The 18,916-nt window shown below is 43.1% G+C and overlaps 1 protein-coding gene across 1 annotated transcript in view; it reads left to right on the top strand.

Annotated features, from left to right (window-relative positions):
* The window catches only part of PKIB (protein kinase (cAMP-dependent, catalytic) inhibitor beta), a 60,076-nt gene that overhangs the window by 37,648 nt on the left and 3,512 nt on the right, over positions 1 to 18,916 (top strand). Inside the window, exon 2 of the mRNA XM_019520024.1 lies at positions 13,131 to 13,305. Coding sequence (XP_019375569.1) covers positions 13,158 to 13,305 — 148 coding nt within the window. The 5' untranslated portion in view covers positions 13,131 to 13,157. The remainder of the gene's footprint in view (positions 1 to 13,130; positions 13,306 to 18,916) is intronic.

Here is an 18,916-nt window from a genome sequence, read left to right as displayed (position 1 = left end):
TGAACACCTTCAAGAGCAAATTGGATGCTTATCTTGCTGGGATCCTATGACCCCAGCTGACTTCCTGCCCTTTGGGCGGGGGGCTGGACTCGATGATCTTCTGAGGTCCCTTCCAGCCCTAATGTCTATGAAATCTATGAAGCTATCCATGAGCTGATGCACAGTCCACAAGAATCACAACCCTTTCCACTTAATGGTCAAAATGAGTCCAGAGCCAGTTTGATTTCTTTTTGGGGTTTTTTGTTGTTCTCCCGCCCTGGCGGGGGGTCGGGCTAGAAGATCTACTAGGTCCCTTCCGACCCTTAATCTATGAATCTATGAATCTATGATTCATTCTCTTATTATTTTCTGTTTCTTCTGCATCATTGGTGGAGCAGAAGAGGTATGAGTAATAGAAGACTAGAAAATATACTTAGGGAAATAAAAGGCTTTTTAATGTAGAGTATTCAAGGCAAAAACAAGCATTGGCCTCCATAGAATTTCCTCTGGTTTTATGCCAGAGTAACCAAGAGAGAATTTGACCCTGGATTTTTGACACATACTCATGTGCAGAACCAGTACAATCAATATTAGACAAGTATAATGAATCTTATCAACTATTTTACAGCAAATCTTTTCTATGGTTAGGATATAAGTACCATCTCAATGTTAACAAATAAAGGGTTAAAGATTATTTCCATCATATTTGTTGAATTAGTGGGGAAAGAGAGAATTATCCAGTTTCCTGTCATTTAGTATTTTAAAAAACATCCAGCTGATGAAGCCCATAGTTGTAAGTCACTAGTTCTGAGTCAAGTTTGCAGAACAGGAGTTGTCTTCCTCTAGCAGATTGACCAATATGAAATGCATTCATATTCTCAGTCCATTCCATAGTAGGGAAAGAGTCCCTTCATAAAACTTGTCACTGTTAGGAAGTGGGAATCTTGTCTGGAAGCCCAGAAATGAACTGGGCAAGGACACACCCCTGGAAGACAGACACTGAAGAGAACATTTGAGGCACTCTTGTGTGGAGCTTTCATTTCTACTTGACTGTTCTTTTGACAAACAGTAGTAATCCCTTTTTTTTCTCAGGCTACAAGTCTGGCATTTTTATCAACCGCAAGGGAAATAGGAGCATGTGCCAAACCTCTGAAATAATTTTTCTTCCCTGTATTCTCCTACCCTTTCCTCTCTCCACCCCTAACAAAAATTTTAGCAAATGACCCTCGAGTTAAATCAAACTACTAGCTGATGACATAGTGGAATTACATTATTCCCTAATAGTGTAAATTTTACCCTATGTTTCTACATGTAAGTCCACATATGATCATGTTGGGATAGTTTCATGCACACAGTTTTAAGCAGGTATTTGAATGGTTATTTTCATAGTTTCCTGGTACTTAGGTTGTGATTCACATTATTCCTTATTTAATTATTAGAACAGAATGCTACGCTCTCTTTTTATCATTCAGCCAGTACAAGCATTTGTGGAAATGACAATCAGTGCATTCAGTCTCTTTGAATGTAATTAAGTTTGTAAATTCAAAAGACAAAGCAAAGAGCTGGTATGATTTGTGCAGAGTCGAGACAAAAATCATCTCTGTGTTGAAGAGTCTTACAACTGTCACTGGAAAATTTACAAGCCCCAGAGCTCATCCAAACAGGTTCCCTGCTAACCGTCTGAGATGATTGACCTCACCATTGTGTTTCATCCTTGCACACATTTCTTGATAGTTTTTCACACTGACCACCTTCTCAAAGATTTTCCCCTTTGTATCTCCATCCTGTTTCCCAAATACACACCCTTCCCACACTCTAGGTACTTTCCCAGGCTCTGCTTCCTTGCAACACCATTTTTAATTCTCCCTACAACTTCTCTGTTCTGGATAGTCTCTGTGTTACTCTTCCTCCTCTCGTGGGAGTATGCTTCTGACTTGTGCTTCTCTGTGATCTTCATCTTATCTGATCTGCTTTCTAGTGTGCTCAGTCTCCATGATTCCCTACCAAAAGCTCTGTATAAATCTGTCTTCATGCATAAAAATTCTATCAGGTTGGCTGCCCTACTCTCAACAGGTGTTGTTATATGTACTACTGGAGAATGGAAAGGGGAATCTGGGAAAAAAAAGAATGGGAGCATGTGCAAGAAATCTACACGCACATCCTTCAGATTTTTTTTTCCAGATTTCCCCTTTCCATATTTGACTGTTCACCATTAGTAAAGTTATTCCTTATTTACCTCAATGGGAATGAGAGGAGATATGGACCTTGCTGCCTTGTGATATCCAGTATCCAATAACAGGGCCACTAGAGAGCATTTTCTTCCTCCAGTAAAACAGTCCCATTCTCAGATGCATGTACTAAATCATAAATAAATGCCCTCTCTTATCTGTGTAGACACTTACGGTGCACTCTTTACTGTAACGTTGTATGGCCCTCCAGTAATACATTAAAGGCTATCGCTAATCTGTTAGAAGCTGGTTTGTCTCCTCATCCCTTCCTGAGGGGGAGAACTGTGTGGAGTCTGTCTGGTTTTGGTAGAGTATCTGTCTTCAGAAAAGGAGTAAGCTAACCTGAGAAAAGAGCTGATTGTTGCATGTATTAGGGGATCTAACTTGGTATTATTTAGGCTGTAGATTGTGTATTGGACTTTGTGGTACCGTCTTTAAGGATCTAGGAAGGCACACTCCAAAGAGAGGAGAAGGCTTGTTTCCCTCAGAAAAGCTTGCAATGCAAATGGCTAAAATACACATGCGATCATAGTTACAAAACCAAGTAAATACATATGCAGACAACTAAATTCATCATTGCTATTTTTTGTGCTGTCCTGGCAGTGCAGAATGAAGATAAATGTAGTTCAGATCTCTGATTATAGCAGCCAGAACATCTGGTAAATCTGGCCATTTAAGTAGGCCAAGCAAACAATTCCCAAATTACTCAAGCTTGTTATTGCCAGCCAATGAGTTTGAGAGGCACTGGGTCTTCAGGAATTACTTCAATGTAGCAGGGGTAGGAGCCTTTCAGATAAATTCAGCTATGTTCCATGTTTGGGGGGGTGGCATAAGATTTATGCTATCCTTATAGCAGGGAATGAAAATTTGTGTAAGGCTGGATGGCCAAAGCACTGGAATAAATACTTGGCTTGGTATTCTGCTGATCTTATAGCAGGCTGTTGGCTAGATTTGTCTCTCTAGCATGTGTAGATAAAATTTCTCTCTTTTCCTTTAACTCCCTAGCTTCAGTGCCTCGCTTGTTGATTTGATGAAAGCCCTTGACTGTCATTACTTGGTCAGACCACAGGAATCTGGGTTGTGATTGTGCTTGGTTTTTTTGTTTTGTTTTGTTTTTATTTAGCATTGACTGCTGCCAGTTAATGTCACTATTTAGTCTAAATTTAACTTGCTGAAAATAACTTGTGACTCAGTTATCATCAACATCTTTTATTTCCTCTCCTTTTTTCTTTTTTTTATAATGAAGAAGCTGGGCAATTATTACTACTTTTTTAAAAGTAGTATTAGTGTGTACATACCAAACGGCAAACACTGAACCTACTGTGTTCTATGCTGATTTTTAGACTGTACTCATAACTGTACACCTTACCTTAGTAGAGCACAAGCTGTATGACATTCATCACAACTTTTGTTCTTTTCTTCCTTGCCCCTTGCATAGTATTTATTATACCAATACAGGCATGCACATATGCATTTAGGTGGGATTTAAGAAGTGCACTTAGCATTTAGAGCAGGTAGTGGTGAAGTTTGTGGAAGGTCATGTGGAGATGAGTTTATCTGAAAGTTCCTCTCTGCCAAAGGAACAACGTCATCAACCACAGCCTTTGTGCTGAAGATTTGGGCAGTACTGTGATCTAAATTGGTGGTGCTCAACCTTTTTGTTTTCCTCTGGCAGGCTGGATGGGCAGTGCCCAGTCCCTCTGTGGGCTGGATTTGGTCGGTGGTTCCGATTCAGTGCCCCGGCAGGCTCTGCAGGCCTCATTCAGCCATTAGGAGAGTGGCAGGAGGCAACCTAGCCCCGTGACATAGGAAACAGAGGACTAGTCTGATGCTGGTGGTAGCTAATCACTCACTATAAGGAAACTCAGAGCAGAATTCTATACAGGCTGGAGTTTTGCACGCCCTGAGGTCTATATGCCTAGGTACATGGTGTTTCTGTTGCGTAGCTGAGGGAATGGCACGGGTTCCAAAAATGGAGTTTTTTAAGTGACCTTTTCAATAAAAGCTAAGCGTCTCCCATGTGAGTGCCACTTGCTTATTTGGAACTAGGTAGGGAACAAGCCTTAGAATCTGCAGAGTGCACAAATGGAAGAAAGTCAGCAAATGTCTGATCCATAATGTAAGGACCAAGCAAGAATGCACACTTCAAGCTGCACTGATCAGGGTGAGCCAAAGAATGAAATAAGAAAATACTAATGATAAAATGTTATCCCCAAGTTAGTAATCCTACAAGATCAAGATGGGAATTGGGAGGTGGGGAACATTGGAATATGCTGGTGGGTTATGGCTTGAAAAGGGTAGGGAGGATATAAGTTAGTTTCATTGTCTGCAACAGAGCATGTGTTTTCTCCTGATTTATGGAGAACAATTAGTCCTCTTTAAAGTTATCTTTAAAGATATGGGGAGCAAAATGGCTTTTCACTTTGCCTTGTCAGAAACCAATGCTTGTTTCAACTTTAGTCATTTATTAAGAAACCAAGGGTGAGAGAAAATCTGTCAAGATTTCATTTCCTCTTGGATGCTTCATTTCTGCTTTAACCTTTTCTGTTGTTTGCTGTATTATAATAAGAATCATTTTTGTGTGTTAATTAGTAGGAAATGTGTTTGTTTAGTGCTTAGCGCGCTCAGGGAGCCAAACACCTGGGTTTGATTGTAGGCTTGCTTTGTGCAACTTTGCTAGTCACTTACACTTTTCTGAGCTTCACATCTGTGAAATATTTATAGCAATTGCTTCACCAGATAGATTGCCCACACTGAAAACTTTCTCTAATGTCCTTGAAACAGCATGGATGCTAGTTGTTGCACTTAGTTTCAGGGTGTTTCTGGCCTTTTCCTTTGTACATTATTCCAGTGTAAATCTGTATTTCCTTCCTACTGCTTCTCTCCCTTTCTTAGGGCCAAATGCTACAGGAATAATTTGTAAGGGTTCCATTAGTATAAGGAGTTCCAGGGCTAGAAGAAATTTTTTAGAGTAGGAAATAATGCTGCCTGACATGAGAGATGCAGGAATTTGCATAACAGATAAGACGTGGTCTTTCCTTTGGTTGTGCTGTGGGTAAATGAAAAGTTCCTAGCGCTTTCAGATCTTTGGAAAAGTACTACAAGAGCACAAATTATACAAAAATGAAAATGGTGAAAATTCTTTGCGAGGAACCATGCCTCTGAACCATTAATACTTGCTTAGCTTTTGTCTAACAGCTTTTTCCAGTTTTCATACATGTATTTTTCTGATACAGGAAGGCTTAAAAAAGGCCTCTCAAAAGGTAGTGTTACTAAACATAAATCTCTCTGGTGCAGAGAGAGTCAATTTTCCAAAGAACCAGGAAAAGGACAGAAGTGCCTCAGAATGTGAAGGCATGAAGTATGTGTTCTTTCACTGTCCTTTATGGAGTGCCAGCAATATTGGTGGGCACTGTGACATTTCCTAAGAAATAATACATCCTTCCAAGCAGGACGACAGTAATGTGTCTACGTATAAGTGCTGCACTCGGGAAAGAAAATTAGAAGAAAAAGGATACATCTATTAGTGTTTTCTAATAGGGGAGGGAAGGGAGGATGAGACAGCACAGACATTAAATGTGGATCACAGCATGTTCTACTTCATGGAATACTGTTTTTTATTCTGAGCATGACCATGAGATTTGTCTTTCAAAAAACTTCATTTGTTCTCTTCCTTTGTCATTTGCTTTAAATAAACTCTAATCAGTTTCTGTGATTAATTTTCCTCCAACAGGCTAAAATGGTAGGTATGCAGCTGACAGGAAGTCCTTCATCTAGGAAATCCTGTATTGGCCTGACTAGAAGGCTACTTGTTTTTCCTCCAAAAAGTTATGAAAATCACTAGATTTGTTCGGAGTCAACTTGCAGCTGGGACTCCTGCAATTTTGATTTTGCATGTGTGCATGCAATAAAGTCATTTCTTCAGTATAATCTTTAACCCTTTCAGGTTCTTTCAGGTATTTCATTCTTTTACAAGATTTTGTAACAGCAGCAGTAGTTCAAGGTCTTTATCTGTAGTTATTGACTTTATACTAAGAAATAAGTATCCTTCCTTTCAAAAAATTTGAACCTGAAAATGTGGAGTTGACTTCTATATTTAAAGTCAACTTATAACCAGAACACTATTGAGCTGGTGATCTCTCTTTAAAAATGCCATTGATTGATACATTTGAGATACTTGGATTGTCTTCAGACAGTCAGATTAAAGAAATTTTTGCTTTTGTTTTGGTTAAATCGCATTAGTGGACCCTTTCCTAGCTGCCCTCATGCGCATTGTTGGGACACTGAGTACTTTGGTACATCAACATTTTTCAGATATTTAGAAGTCAACTATTAGGTCAACATAGTAATTGCCAAGTCTGCATGTACTGGGCAGTGCCATGGAGGTTTACAAAAATAATAGTAAATCATGGAGTATTTCAAGTGTAATATTGGGGTGTCCCTTATAATCAATCCATCCCTACCTTGGAGGGCAAATAAGTACAAGTCCCTAGATTTCTCAAGTCAGAGGTCTGTAGCTTGCAATCTTAGTCTGAGGCCTCTGTCATGGTCCAGCTGTTCTCTTGTCATTGGCCTTCGGCAAAAACAGTTTGCTTTTCCTACTTGACGCCTTTCTTCTCATCTATCTTCCTTATCCTAGCTGTCAGTACTTAGCAAAGCAGGCTAATCAAGCACTAGGCAGGATAATCAGATTTTCAAGAGGTCCATCCCAAGTTTTCTGAAGCTTGGAGCTGGACGGTCCTCACAAAGTAGCAGAAAAGGGGGGAAGACTCCAGAAATAAATTGGAAATGCCATTTGTCTTTTCTCTGTCAGTAACCCTTAGCTTCAAACTTAGATGAGACTTCATTGTACAAACTGGATTCTCTGCAGCTGACAGATGTTGCCCCTGGGCCAAATGGAGCCAGGAGGAAATGGGTATTATGCATACTGTGATGTATCCCGAGGCATAGTTGGATATATGTGAGATACAAACATGTAGGAAGATACTGTCCATGGTAGAGGCAATGGACAAAGTTAAAGCTAAAACCAGTGGGCACTTACACACATGTGGGGAGGCTCCTCCAACACGCTGTAATTCCAGATTACCAAATGATACCAAACTCTGGGGTAAAGCATCCACACCTGAGGACAGAAGGGCAATCCAGGTTGACCTTGACAGGCTCAGGAAATGGGCGGATGAGAACCTGATGGTGTTTAACACTGAAAAATGCAAGGTTCTCCACGTTGGGAGGAAAAACCTGCAGAGTCCTTATAGGCTCGGCAGAGCTACGCTGGCTAGCACTACAGATGAAAGGGACTTGGGGGTCACGATTGACCACAAGATGAACATGAGCCTTCAGTGTGATGCTACAGCTAGTAAAGCGACCAAAACACTGACTTGCATCCATAGATGCTTCTCAAGCAAATCCCAGGACATCATTATCCTGTTGTACTTGGCCTTGGTGAGGCGGCAGCTGGAGTATTGTGTCCAGTTTTGGGCTTCACAATTCAAAAAGGATGTGGAGAAGCTTGAGAGAGTCCAGAGAAGAGCCACGCGCATGATCATAGGTCAGGAAAACAGACCTTACGACGACAGGCTGAGAACTTATGAAGACAGGCTGGGGCTCTTCAACCTGGAAAAGCGCAGGCTCAGGGGTGATCTGATGACCACCTATAAGTTTATCAGGGGTGACCACCAGGTTCTGGGGGAATGATTGTTCACCAGGGTGCCCCAAGGGATGATGAGGTCAAACAGTTATAAACTACTGCAAGACCGTTTTAGGCTGGACATAAGGAAGAATATCTTTACTGTCCGAGCCCCCAAGGTCTGGAATACCTTGCCATCAGAGGTGGTTCAAGCACCTACATTGAACACCTTCAAGAGAAATTTGGTTGCTTATCTTGCTGGGATCGTATGACCCCAGCTGACTTCCTGCTCCTCAGGCAGGGGGCTGGACTCGAGGTCTTCCAAGGTCCCTTCCAGCCATAATGTCTATAAAATCTATAATCGGATCTGCTGGAGCGTAGAAATTACTGCACTCCAGCAGATTCCAGCATTATGTGTAAAGTGCCCCACTGCCATTTTTCAGTGCAGGGTTTCTTATGCACACAATGCTTTGGGTGCTTTTAATTAGCTTGGCTCTTGGAGCCAAGCTAATTAAAGTGCCCCGTCCTCCCCTGCCTCCAATAAATGCCCAATGGCTGCTGAGTCCTGTCCCCACCCCCCACTTCCCTAATCCCTCCCCTTTTTTTTCCCCTCCCTTCCCAGGACAACATGCTGCCTACCTCCATCCTGATCCTGCCTTGCTTGTCACTTCCTGGTTCGCCTCCCTCATTTCCCATTATCTTTTATCCTCCCCACAAGTAATGCTGTGAAATGAAAGAAGCTCAGGAGCTGAGGATTCCTTGCCTCTCGACTACGAGGTGGCAGGGTAGAGGCAGGGCCAGAAAAAACATGGGCTGCAAAAAGCATTATAATGAGACAATTGAAACAAAATAACACATTTCTTAGAGAAGAAATGATGGGTTTTGCACACAGCGTAATAACGCCTTATTTAATAGATCTGGATCTTTCATATATGCCTATTCAGTCTCTGAGGGAATTTAAGTAGTCTGTTTGTCCATACAACTTAGGCAGTGCCTACTGGTGGTCTCCACATGCTGAGGGGCCCTCTAAGCCAGTGGTTTTCAACCTGTGGTCTGTCAACCCATGGGGGTCCTCAGACTATGCCTAAGGGGTCTGCAAAAGATGACCGATCAATCAAAAGTATGTGAATACCAACACTTACAATTCAAAGGGGTCAACACACCCATTCCAAATTTCCAGAGAGATTCAAAATTCAAAATCCTCCGTTCAGATTTTTTTAGGGGTCCACAAATAAAAAAAAGTTTGAAAAATTATGCTGCATACCTAATGCTACATTTAAAGAAGGCGTCTGTTTAAAAAGGAGGGGATTGTAGGCAGGATGTTTTCTTTGGGCAGTGCTTATCTAACCCTGTGTGCTCTCAGTCTTTTATCTGAAATATCAGAATCCTACTGCTAGGAAAGTAGGAGGAAATGCAGAGGAGAACCAGGACAAAACCAGATGATGTTTTGTTGTTGTTGGTTAGCTAAATGAGGGGAGTGTGTGTGTGTGCATGTGTGTTTGAACGTACACCTCTACATTCAAGTAAATAAAATAGAATCTAATCCCATGATTTTTCAAGCAACAAGTTGTCCAAAGGGTCTACAAGATTTGCCATCTCTGGCACTCCTTACACATTACACCTTCCCTCCATATGGAATGAAGTGTGCTCTATGTTAAGACCGGAGAGACAAAGGCACCGTAGAGGACAACAGTAGTAAGACTTGGTTCTTGCAACAGTTTGGAGGAAATCCAAAGCAGGCTTTAAAAAAAGGAGAAAAATTTTGAACAAAATATTGAAATAAATAGCAGTCCTCTTGAAACAATACTGCACCACCAACTGAATGGCTAAGCCAAAAGGGGAAGAAGCTGCCATACCAAAGTTATCATGGTACCAGGAACAAGCTTTAATCACTTTAGTGAGAGAAGGAACTGACTGACTTTGCTTTGAAATCTGATTTACAGCCCCTTTTCTCCCTCTTGGGAGGGTATTGAACACATGGAGAAATAACTGCAGAACACCTGCAGTAAATAAAAACACTGACAAATATTTATGATCTACTCCATCATTTTTAGACTCCCACTTTTTTTTTGCATTTTAGCCAGGTTTAGACCTGACTCACTTTGGATACCACTTTATATACATTGGTAATTGTATACATTTTTTCTTTTAATAATTTAATTGAAAACCCATTTAAGCCTTTTGGTTATTGCTATTTCTGGGAAAGATTGGCCAGTCCTTAAGCCTTTAACCATCTTCACACAAGGCTGGAGCCAAACACAAAGATGAGGTTAGACTAGTTATCTTAGCACCTGAAACTAACAAGGACTAGTTTCTGGGAGTTTATAAGGGGATAGGAGGAACCATTTCTGTGGCACAAGTATGGATAAGTAGGTGGATTGGTTTCTATTTTTGGTTCTGACACAGATGTCCTGCATGGCATAGAGCAGAGCTGTACACCTGGCAACCTGTGGGCTGCATGCAGTTCTGTAAGGGGTTAATTTGCAGCCCCTGGGCTCCCACCTTGTTGCCACTGCTTCTGTTGCTCCAGCTGCAGCATCAGGTGGGGTCTCTGGGCTCCCTCTCCCTATTTTAGCTTCCACTTCCTACCTCCACCCCAAGAGGTGGTTGTGGTGTGGTAGAATGCAGCCTCCTGGGCCAAGGACGCCCACGCCCTGCAGTGCATTGTGATACAGCAGCTGAGTCTAGGGGACAGAGGGGAGAGCAGGCTTTGGCTTGGTCTGCTGCAGCCTGCAAATGTCTTATATATTTGACAAATTATTATTTATTTATTTATGTATTGCTGCTAACCATAGTTACTAACTATAACTCTTATAGACAATCCATATGGGCAGAGCCATATGGCCACCCAAACCTAGGTGGAAGATAGGCAGTTTCACTGGCTGATCGCAGGACTGCCTGTCATTTCTGCAAGCTCGTTGGGGCAAGTCCTTTCCCTCGCCCCCAACTGCTAATTGCCCAAGGGGCCTCCACAGTCACACCTTTTGCTGCTGATTGGCCAAGAAGGCTGCCTTTCATGTGGCCCTGCCCCTCACTGCTGATTGGTAGAGAGGGGCAGGGCCTCACAAGAGACAGCCCTCTCAGCCAATCAGTGGAGGAGGGGATAGCCATGTCAGTGGCTCCCCTTTCTCCCATCCCCCACTTTCCACCCCGGTGGGCTACAACACCACTGGGGAGCCAGCATTTAATTTTTAGCAATATTTTTTTCCCCTTGGAGATTCTGCAGAAAATCATGGAAATAGACGGTTTTTGCAGTTTCCACAAAAAATTGTGAAATTTCTGTTTGAGTAGGTACTGACATATGGGTTACTCAGTGCAATGGTGTTTTTCTCCCGAGACTTTGGGTATTGATGTACCCACCTCACCTGGTGGCTAGGGCCTGATTCTGTGAGAACGTTATCCAGACTCCTGAGGCCTAATCCAAAAGCCACTGCAATTGATGGGAGTTTTTTCCATTGATTTCGGTGGGCTTGGAAGCTAGTTTTTAAGGGAAATACTGGTTCTGTTTACTTGCATGACACATTTATTTGTAAGCAGCAACACATCCAGTTTACAAGTCAATATTAAAGCAAACTAAGAATAAATTCAGTATCCCATGTGGTCTAGTGGTTAGGATTCCTGGTGTTTCACGCCGGTGGTCTGGGTTTGACTCCCAGTGTGGGAAGTTCTAGTTTTCTGTTTGGCACTGGTGAGGCCACATCTGTAGTACAGTGTCCAATTTTGGGTCATCCACTACAGAAAAAATGTGGACAAATTGGAGAGAGTCCAGCAGAATGCAGCAAAAATGGTTAGGGGGCTGGGGCACGTGACTTATAAGGAGAGACTGAGGGAACCGCATTTATTTAAGTCTGCAGAAGAGAAAACTGAGAGGGGATTTAATAGCAGCCTTCACCTACCTGAAGTGGGGTTCGAAAGAGGATGGAGCTAGACTGTTCTGTGCTGCCAGATGACAGAACAAGGAGCAATGGTCTTAAATTGCAGCAAGGGATGTTTAGATCAGATATTATGAAAAACTTTCTCACTAGGAAGGTAGTAAAACAGTGGAACAGGTTAACCACAGAGTATGGAATCTCCATCCTTGGAGGTTTTTAAGGCCAGCTAGACAAAGGCTTGGCTTGGATGATTTAGTTGGGGATGGTCTAGATCACCTTCTGAGGTCTCTTCCAACCCTAAGTTTCTATGATTCTATGAGAGTAGATCATGTTCAAAGTTTCCATTCCTTCAGAATAAGGATGTTTTGTTAGGAATTATTTACTTTTATTCCTTGAGAGAATTTTGCCTTCCCGTATAGTTGGATACAGTATTGGAGGGACTTTGTTTTGGTGTACACAAGAATTATAATAAACACTTGTTGCTCCTTGGAGACACTGTAGCAAGACTGAGTTTCAGTTCTTTTCCAAATGACTGTCTGATAAAACCACCTACAGAGGCACAAAAAGAAAAGGGATCAGGCTACTAAGAGATATGCAAGTGGTTCTTAGAAAAGTCTGTAGCAGCTTCTATTTATAGGTGCCTGATTTGTGCTAATCTGTGTTTGTGTTCATAGGATCATAGAAAAGTAGGGTTGGAAGAGACCTCATGAGGTCATCTAGTCCAGCCCCCTGCTCAAGGCAGGATCATCCCTCACTAAATTATTGCAGCCAAGTGTCTGTCTAACCTGCAGTTAAGCTGCCAAAAATGGAGACTCCACAATTTTTTTAGGTAGCCTGTTCCAATGCTTGATTCCCCTCATAGTCAGAAAATTCTTCCTAATCTCCAACCTCCCTTTTCCCTGTTGCAGCTGCTAGTCCTGTCCACTACAATCACAGAGAGAGAAAAGCCTGTCTTCATCCTCTCTATAATTATTCTTCAAGTATTATCATCTTCTCCCAATTAAATAACCCTAGTTCTTTCAGCCTATCCTCAAATCTGGTCCCTGTCCATCCCCTGTCCCTCCTGCCCCCCGGACTCTAATCATTTTTGTCACTCTGCCCTGGACTCGCACCGAACTGTCCACATTCTCTTGAAATATGGGTCCCTGTGGCCACAGTGCTGTCTCTAGATGAGGCCTCACCAGTGCTGAAGTACAATAACACTGAAATGTAAAGGAAGTGAACAGTGAAGCTTTTTTCTGGAAGTAGATAGTTATGGCCCCAGTATATTGATGTCTGTGGCATTTACTAAGTAAGGACTAGCAGGGCACTTCTCACAGCCTCTTGACATTTTGTTGTTTTCTATCTTCCTTTGTTACAAACAATATTACTGCCTGGCTTGCGTCAAATTGACCGTTTCTCCTTTTCTGTATGATCTAGCTGCAGATGCTGCTATGAGGAAAGGAGTCAGAAATGACTGATGTGGAGCCTGTGGTCACAGATTTTGCAGCCTCGGGAAGGGCAGGTCGCCGAAATGCCTTACCAGATATTCTGGGCTCTCCTGCTGGGGCTGGAACTTCAGACCTGCCACACAAACTAGCTGAGCTTTCTGTGACTGAAGGTAAAGTGTAAACATTAATGAAAACCATGGATCTCATGCAGCCGATTCTCTGCTTTCTCACAATATTTTTTTTTTACCACTTCCTAGCTTTGCTAACTTTAGTGTTAGCATTTCTCCTTTTAACTAGAATTAGATCTGCCTACTCCAAAACAGAAAGTAGCTATGCTTGTTAATTAGGAAAAGTTAATGTTACCCCAGATTTGAGTTAAATTTGCCATATCCACCCTCATGCTAATTGTTCAGTAGCCAGCAGCTGCTATTATGAGATGAATTCCTAACCTATACAACAGCCAAAAAGGAAAACAAAACCTACTGTGCCATTGTGCCACAGATCTTCTCATTAGTCAGTGATTAAAACTATAGGCTAGAATAACTGTAATGCAAGAGAGATTTACCAAAGGGGTGTCAGGGAATTGCTTTCCGCTCCCTGATCTGTTTTTCGAGCCATAATATCTCTGGCTCAAACCTACACATCATTTACTTCTGCTGGCTGTGTTTCCCAAGGGCATACATACTAGCTGAAAACACTGTATTGTTCCTTAAATTGTCTTGTTCTCTATTGTCAGGGTGGAAGAGTAGATGGTAAGGGATCCTACTCTATTGGCTGTATACCAAATAAACATATCCGCTCCCTCTTCCCCTCACCAAGTCAGACAGCACACAGGGTTTGGAGCAAATGGATAAAATTTGTTGCTTTTTATCTGACCCTAGTGGTCTTCTCTGTATTTTCATGCCGTCTGGAATTCTGAAACTTGTATTAACAATCCACTGGGAGATTAATGTGTACTGAGAGGTTTATGGACACGTCAACCTTTGCTCAGTGATTTGTACATATAGGCAAAGCACATCAGTAGAAGAGCAAAGAAAAAAAAAAAAGGATCAACATTTGTTTCCTCAGAAATAAAGCAGAACGAAGGAGGCTTCAGTGAAAGAGGGATGGCATCATCAAATCTGATAGTTGAACCCTTTTTCTGTAGATGGCCATGTCACAGTGTATGTGAGATTTAGTTCTGGAAACCCATAGAATCCAATGATGATGAAGGTAGATTCCTCCCAATTCAGTTCATCTGGAAGTTGTTCAAAAGACTACTTTGCCTTTGAGAACTGGATTCTGTTCCTAGAAAAAACATTTCTCTGCAGGCCTGTAAGTTCATAGTGCCTGGAGCAGCAACAGTCCATTCCACCATGTTCTTGATACAAACCATGGTTGTATTTTTTACATCTTTTTGCTCCATGTAGCCCTTAAGTTGAGTGCCATTCCATTTCTGAATAGTGACCAGAATATGGATTTGTATCATGGGGAGACCGTTTCCCCCTCACCAAATGGGCTGTAGAGAAGAACAGTGACTGATGTTGGGGAAGTTGAGCTAAAGTGTGAGCCAACCCTAGTGAAATATTTAGTGCTATGTAAAGTATATAATTAAGCTTTAAGTAGTTTTACTACAATAAGCCTTAAGAGATTCTGATGGATGTGCACATAACAGTTGAATAAAACATAAGCAATTAAATAGCTGGAGATAAAAAGGATTCTCCCTGCTTGTTTCATTCTGGCCTCTGGACAGCATAGTTGTTGGAAAGAACTTGCTGCTTAAATTCATCAGTCATCTCTTACCCCACAAAAATGAACACACAAGTGTGAAAGTCTTGTTAAAAGAATACAAACGCTTAATGGCTCAAGCATTTAGCCTTCCAGGCAGATTCATTTCCTCTGCTAGTACCCATCCAATTTGTTACTGGGAACAAATAAAATGGGGATAGATTAACTTCAGCAAAATGTGCTGCTTTTGCATTAGTCAGAGCACTGTGATTACAGCAGTCTGAAGAACAGCTACTACCAAGGAATTATCCTTTGTTTTTGACATTGTCACTTACAGGTATCAGCAGAGTCGCTGATGAGACCAGTTTCCTAATTCCTCCCCACCTGCATTTCTGATATAGACAATTAAATATTCACTGGAGCAGGGACTAGACTTGACTGTCCCACATCAGTGAAGTCAAAGGTAGTCTTTCCATTGACTGAAGGGGGAAATGAATTGGGCCCAATTTATCTTTGCAGCTATTGTGAATCCCAAGCAGAAATGGGAATATAATTCTTCCTGAGAGGTGAGGCTAAAGCCATACCCCTCTCTTCAGCATTTGCAATTGGCTGTCTTCACTAGCTCCCCACTTAGCATGCTGACATCTGTAAATCCCATTTCAGGTGCCAGATTTTCCCCAGGCATCAGTCTTAAATGACTTTTCCCAAGTACTTTATAAGGCCCTGAGGGACCTGACTTGGGGGTAATGAATACTTTTTGGATACTCTACCACCTAATCAGTCATTGCAACATTGAGCCCAAGTTCCCCTCTTGAATTTAGCCCCATATTTTCCTCCCCTTTGTGGGAGGAAAATGTGCATTTGCAGCAGGCATGTGTGCTTGCAGCAGCTCAAATAGGAGTGGCACAAATTTGAGCCAGGGGTTTTTGCCTCAGCGCATGTGCCTGGACATTCACTTTGGTGTAGGGCAAGTTGTGCCACTTAAGGCAAAATAACCCTGCCCAGCTCCTCTCAGATCTGCAGCCAAGGGGATCTGCAGCAGTATAAAAATCTGTCCTGTGCTGGGCCCAGCAATATAAAAACCTGCCCTGGTGAGCAGCTCTACTTGCCCTCAGGAGCTTTTGAGGCCCAGCCACTTGGTATCTGGGGACACTACCCCTTGTGCCAGCTTGACTGCTGAAGCAGCCCTAACTTAGAGTGGCCCCTGCACCACCCACTGCAGCAGTCTGGCAGTCTGGTGACCTACTGCCACCTGCAACAGCATCTGCCCCCTTGGACCTGTGGCCCCAAGGCTGCACCCCTGCCAGACCCAGATGGGGTTCCCACTCTGCCATCTGGGCAGCTGTCACTCAGAAGACTGTGCTTCTTGCGAGGGCTTTGAACTGTGAAAGCATGTCCTCTTGGCCCCAAATAGCCAAGAGGTCAGCCACCTCATCTGCCCTCCAGCTGGGCCCCCAGTGTTGGCCCTGGACAGGCTCCTCTGCCCAGGTCTCACCACTTGTCTCACCAGCACAGATCCTGGTGTTCCCTGTTTATGAATTGCAAATACGCTGATAAGAAACTCAAATTCTCTCATTAAAATAATCAAGATAATAATAGAATCATAGAATAGAAGAATGGGAAGGGACCTGTAAGGGCAGGAGGTAAATGGGTTCGAACAGGCTCAACGAGGTGCTTATCCAGCCTCCTTTTGAGTACCTCCAGGGATGGTGATTACTCTACCTATGCTGGGAGCGTGTTCCAGATTCTAGATACTGTTACAGAAAAGGGTATCTTTTCCTTACATGCAGCCTACATTTTTCCTCAATTAGCTTGTGCCCATTGGTCCTTGTCCTCCCAAGGGGTGCCTTTCTGAAGAATTGCTCCCCTAGATCTTGGTGTTCACCCCTGACATACTTGTAGGTGGCTATCAAGTCACCTCTCAGTCTTCTTTTACTCAGACTGAACAAGCCCAGTTTTCGGAGTTTCTCCTCATAGGGCCTATCGTCCTGGCCCCAACTCATACTGGTGGCTTTTATCTGTACCCCTTTAAGTTTATCCACATCATTCTTGAAGTGCGGTGCCCAGAACTGGGTACAGTACTCCAGCTGTGTCCTCACCAATGCCAAGTAGAGGGGGAGGAACACTTCCCTGGATCTGTTGGCCACACATTGGCTGACGCACGCCAGAGTTCTATTTGCCCTGCTAGCAACTTCATTGCACTGTTGGCTCTTATTCATCCTCTGGTCGATTTGTCACCCCCCGGGTCCCTTTTAGATGTGGTGTCAGCCAGTGGACACCATCCATCGTATAGTTATGGCGAAGGTTCTTCCTACCCAGATGAAGTACCCAGCACTTGTCCCTGTTGAACCTCATTTGATTGCATTCAGCCCATAGGACCAGTCTGTCAAGGTCATTCTGGATCCTTACCATGTCCTCAGATGTGTCCACATTTCCCCACAGCTTGGTGTCATACACAAACTTAATAAATGTGCTTTCCACTCCCTCATCCAATTCATTGATAAAGATGTTAAAGAGGACAGGCCCAAGCACTGATCCCTGGAGGACACCACTGGAGACGGCCCTCCAGGATGAGGCCGGGCCATTGAGTACAACTCTCTGGGCCAGTTGCCAACCTACTTCACTGTTGACTGGCTTAGGCCCATACCCTCCAACTTGGTTGAGAAAATTTCATGGGAAACAGTATCAAAGGCGTTGCTGAAGTCTAGGTAGATGATGTCAACCTCACGTCTGATGTCCAGCTGGTTAGTTACCTGGTCATAAAAGGGCACCAGGTTTGTTAGGCATGACTTCCCCTCGACAAAGCCATGCTGGTTGCTTCTTAATACCCCACCAGTTACGAGCTTGTGGTTGATAGCCTCTTTGACAATTGTTTCAAAAATTCTTCCCAAGACTGAAGTCAGACTTATTGGTCTGTAGTTTGCAGGGTCATCCCTCTTCCCTTTCTGAAAGATGGGTACCAGTTTAGCCTTCTACCAGTCATTTGGGACCACTCCCGAGTTCCACAGTTCTTTGAACAACCTCACCAGAATCACCACTTGGCCAGTTCTTTCAGGACTCTCGGGTGCAGGTCATCTGGACTAGCAGACTTGAAAATGTCCAGATATTCTAAGAGTACCCTCACCTGTTTGAGACTGATTGCATGTTGACTGCTGTCTTCCCTGTATACTTTGGGTCTCTGGACATGTGACAAGTTCCCGTATGATTTCAAGAATACTGATGTGAAATAAGTATTTAGGAGCTCTGTCTTTTTGAGGGGACCAACTGTGGGCCCCCCTGTATTCAGTAATGGCCACACAGTGGAGGTTGATTTTTTTCGTGCTCCCTACGTACCTGTAGAAGGCCTTTTTGTTATCTTTTATTTTCATTGCCAGCTTGATTTCCATGCATGCATTGGCTTTCCTAGTCTCATACCTACAGACCTTGGCTGTATGAGTGTACTCCTCTCTGGATGCTGAACCGTTTTTCCATTGCATGTAAGCTTCTTTTTTTCTTTTTAAGAAGTTCCCTAATGTCCCTGTTGAGCTAAGCAGGTCCCTTCGTCCCTTTCCCTCTTTTTGACAGGGGTGGGAGCCTGCACCCCAGGCTCCCTGCGGGCTCCCACCCTGGGGGCTTTTAAGAGGAGGTTGGATGACCACCTTACTGGGGTCATTTGACCCCAGTACTCTTTCCTGCCATGGCAGGGGGTCGGACTAGATGATCTGCTCAGGTCCCTTCTGACCCTAGAAACTATGAAACTATAAACTATGACACGGTGGGGATGGCCTCTTTTTGAACAGTGAGAATTGCCTCCTTAAGGAAGCACCACCATTCCTGAACTCCCAAATCATCCAGTTGCTGGTTGCAAAGGGCCTTTCTAACTAGACTCCTGAGTTTACCAAAGTCTGCCCTTCTGAAGACTAGGACTTCTGTTCTGTTGACAGAATTCACAGCCTTTCGGTGGATAATTAATCTAATCAGATTGTGATCACAGTCGCCCAGAGTACCTCCAGTCTTCAGGTCGCCTACCATGTCTTCCGCTTTGGTCAGCACCAAGTCTCATAGTTTCATAGTTTCTAGGGTCGGAAGGGACCT

The sequence above is a fragment of the Gavialis gangeticus genome, unplaced genomic scaffold (genome assembly GCF_001723915.1).
Source record: "Gavialis gangeticus isolate Ggan-Ray unplaced genomic scaffold, GavGan_comp1, whole genome shotgun sequence".
Classification (NCBI taxonomy): Eukaryota; Metazoa; Chordata; order Crocodylia; family Gavialidae; genus Gavialis; species Gavialis gangeticus.
Note: the sequence above shows the minus strand (reverse complement) of the source record. Positions and strands in the feature narration are given on the sequence as shown.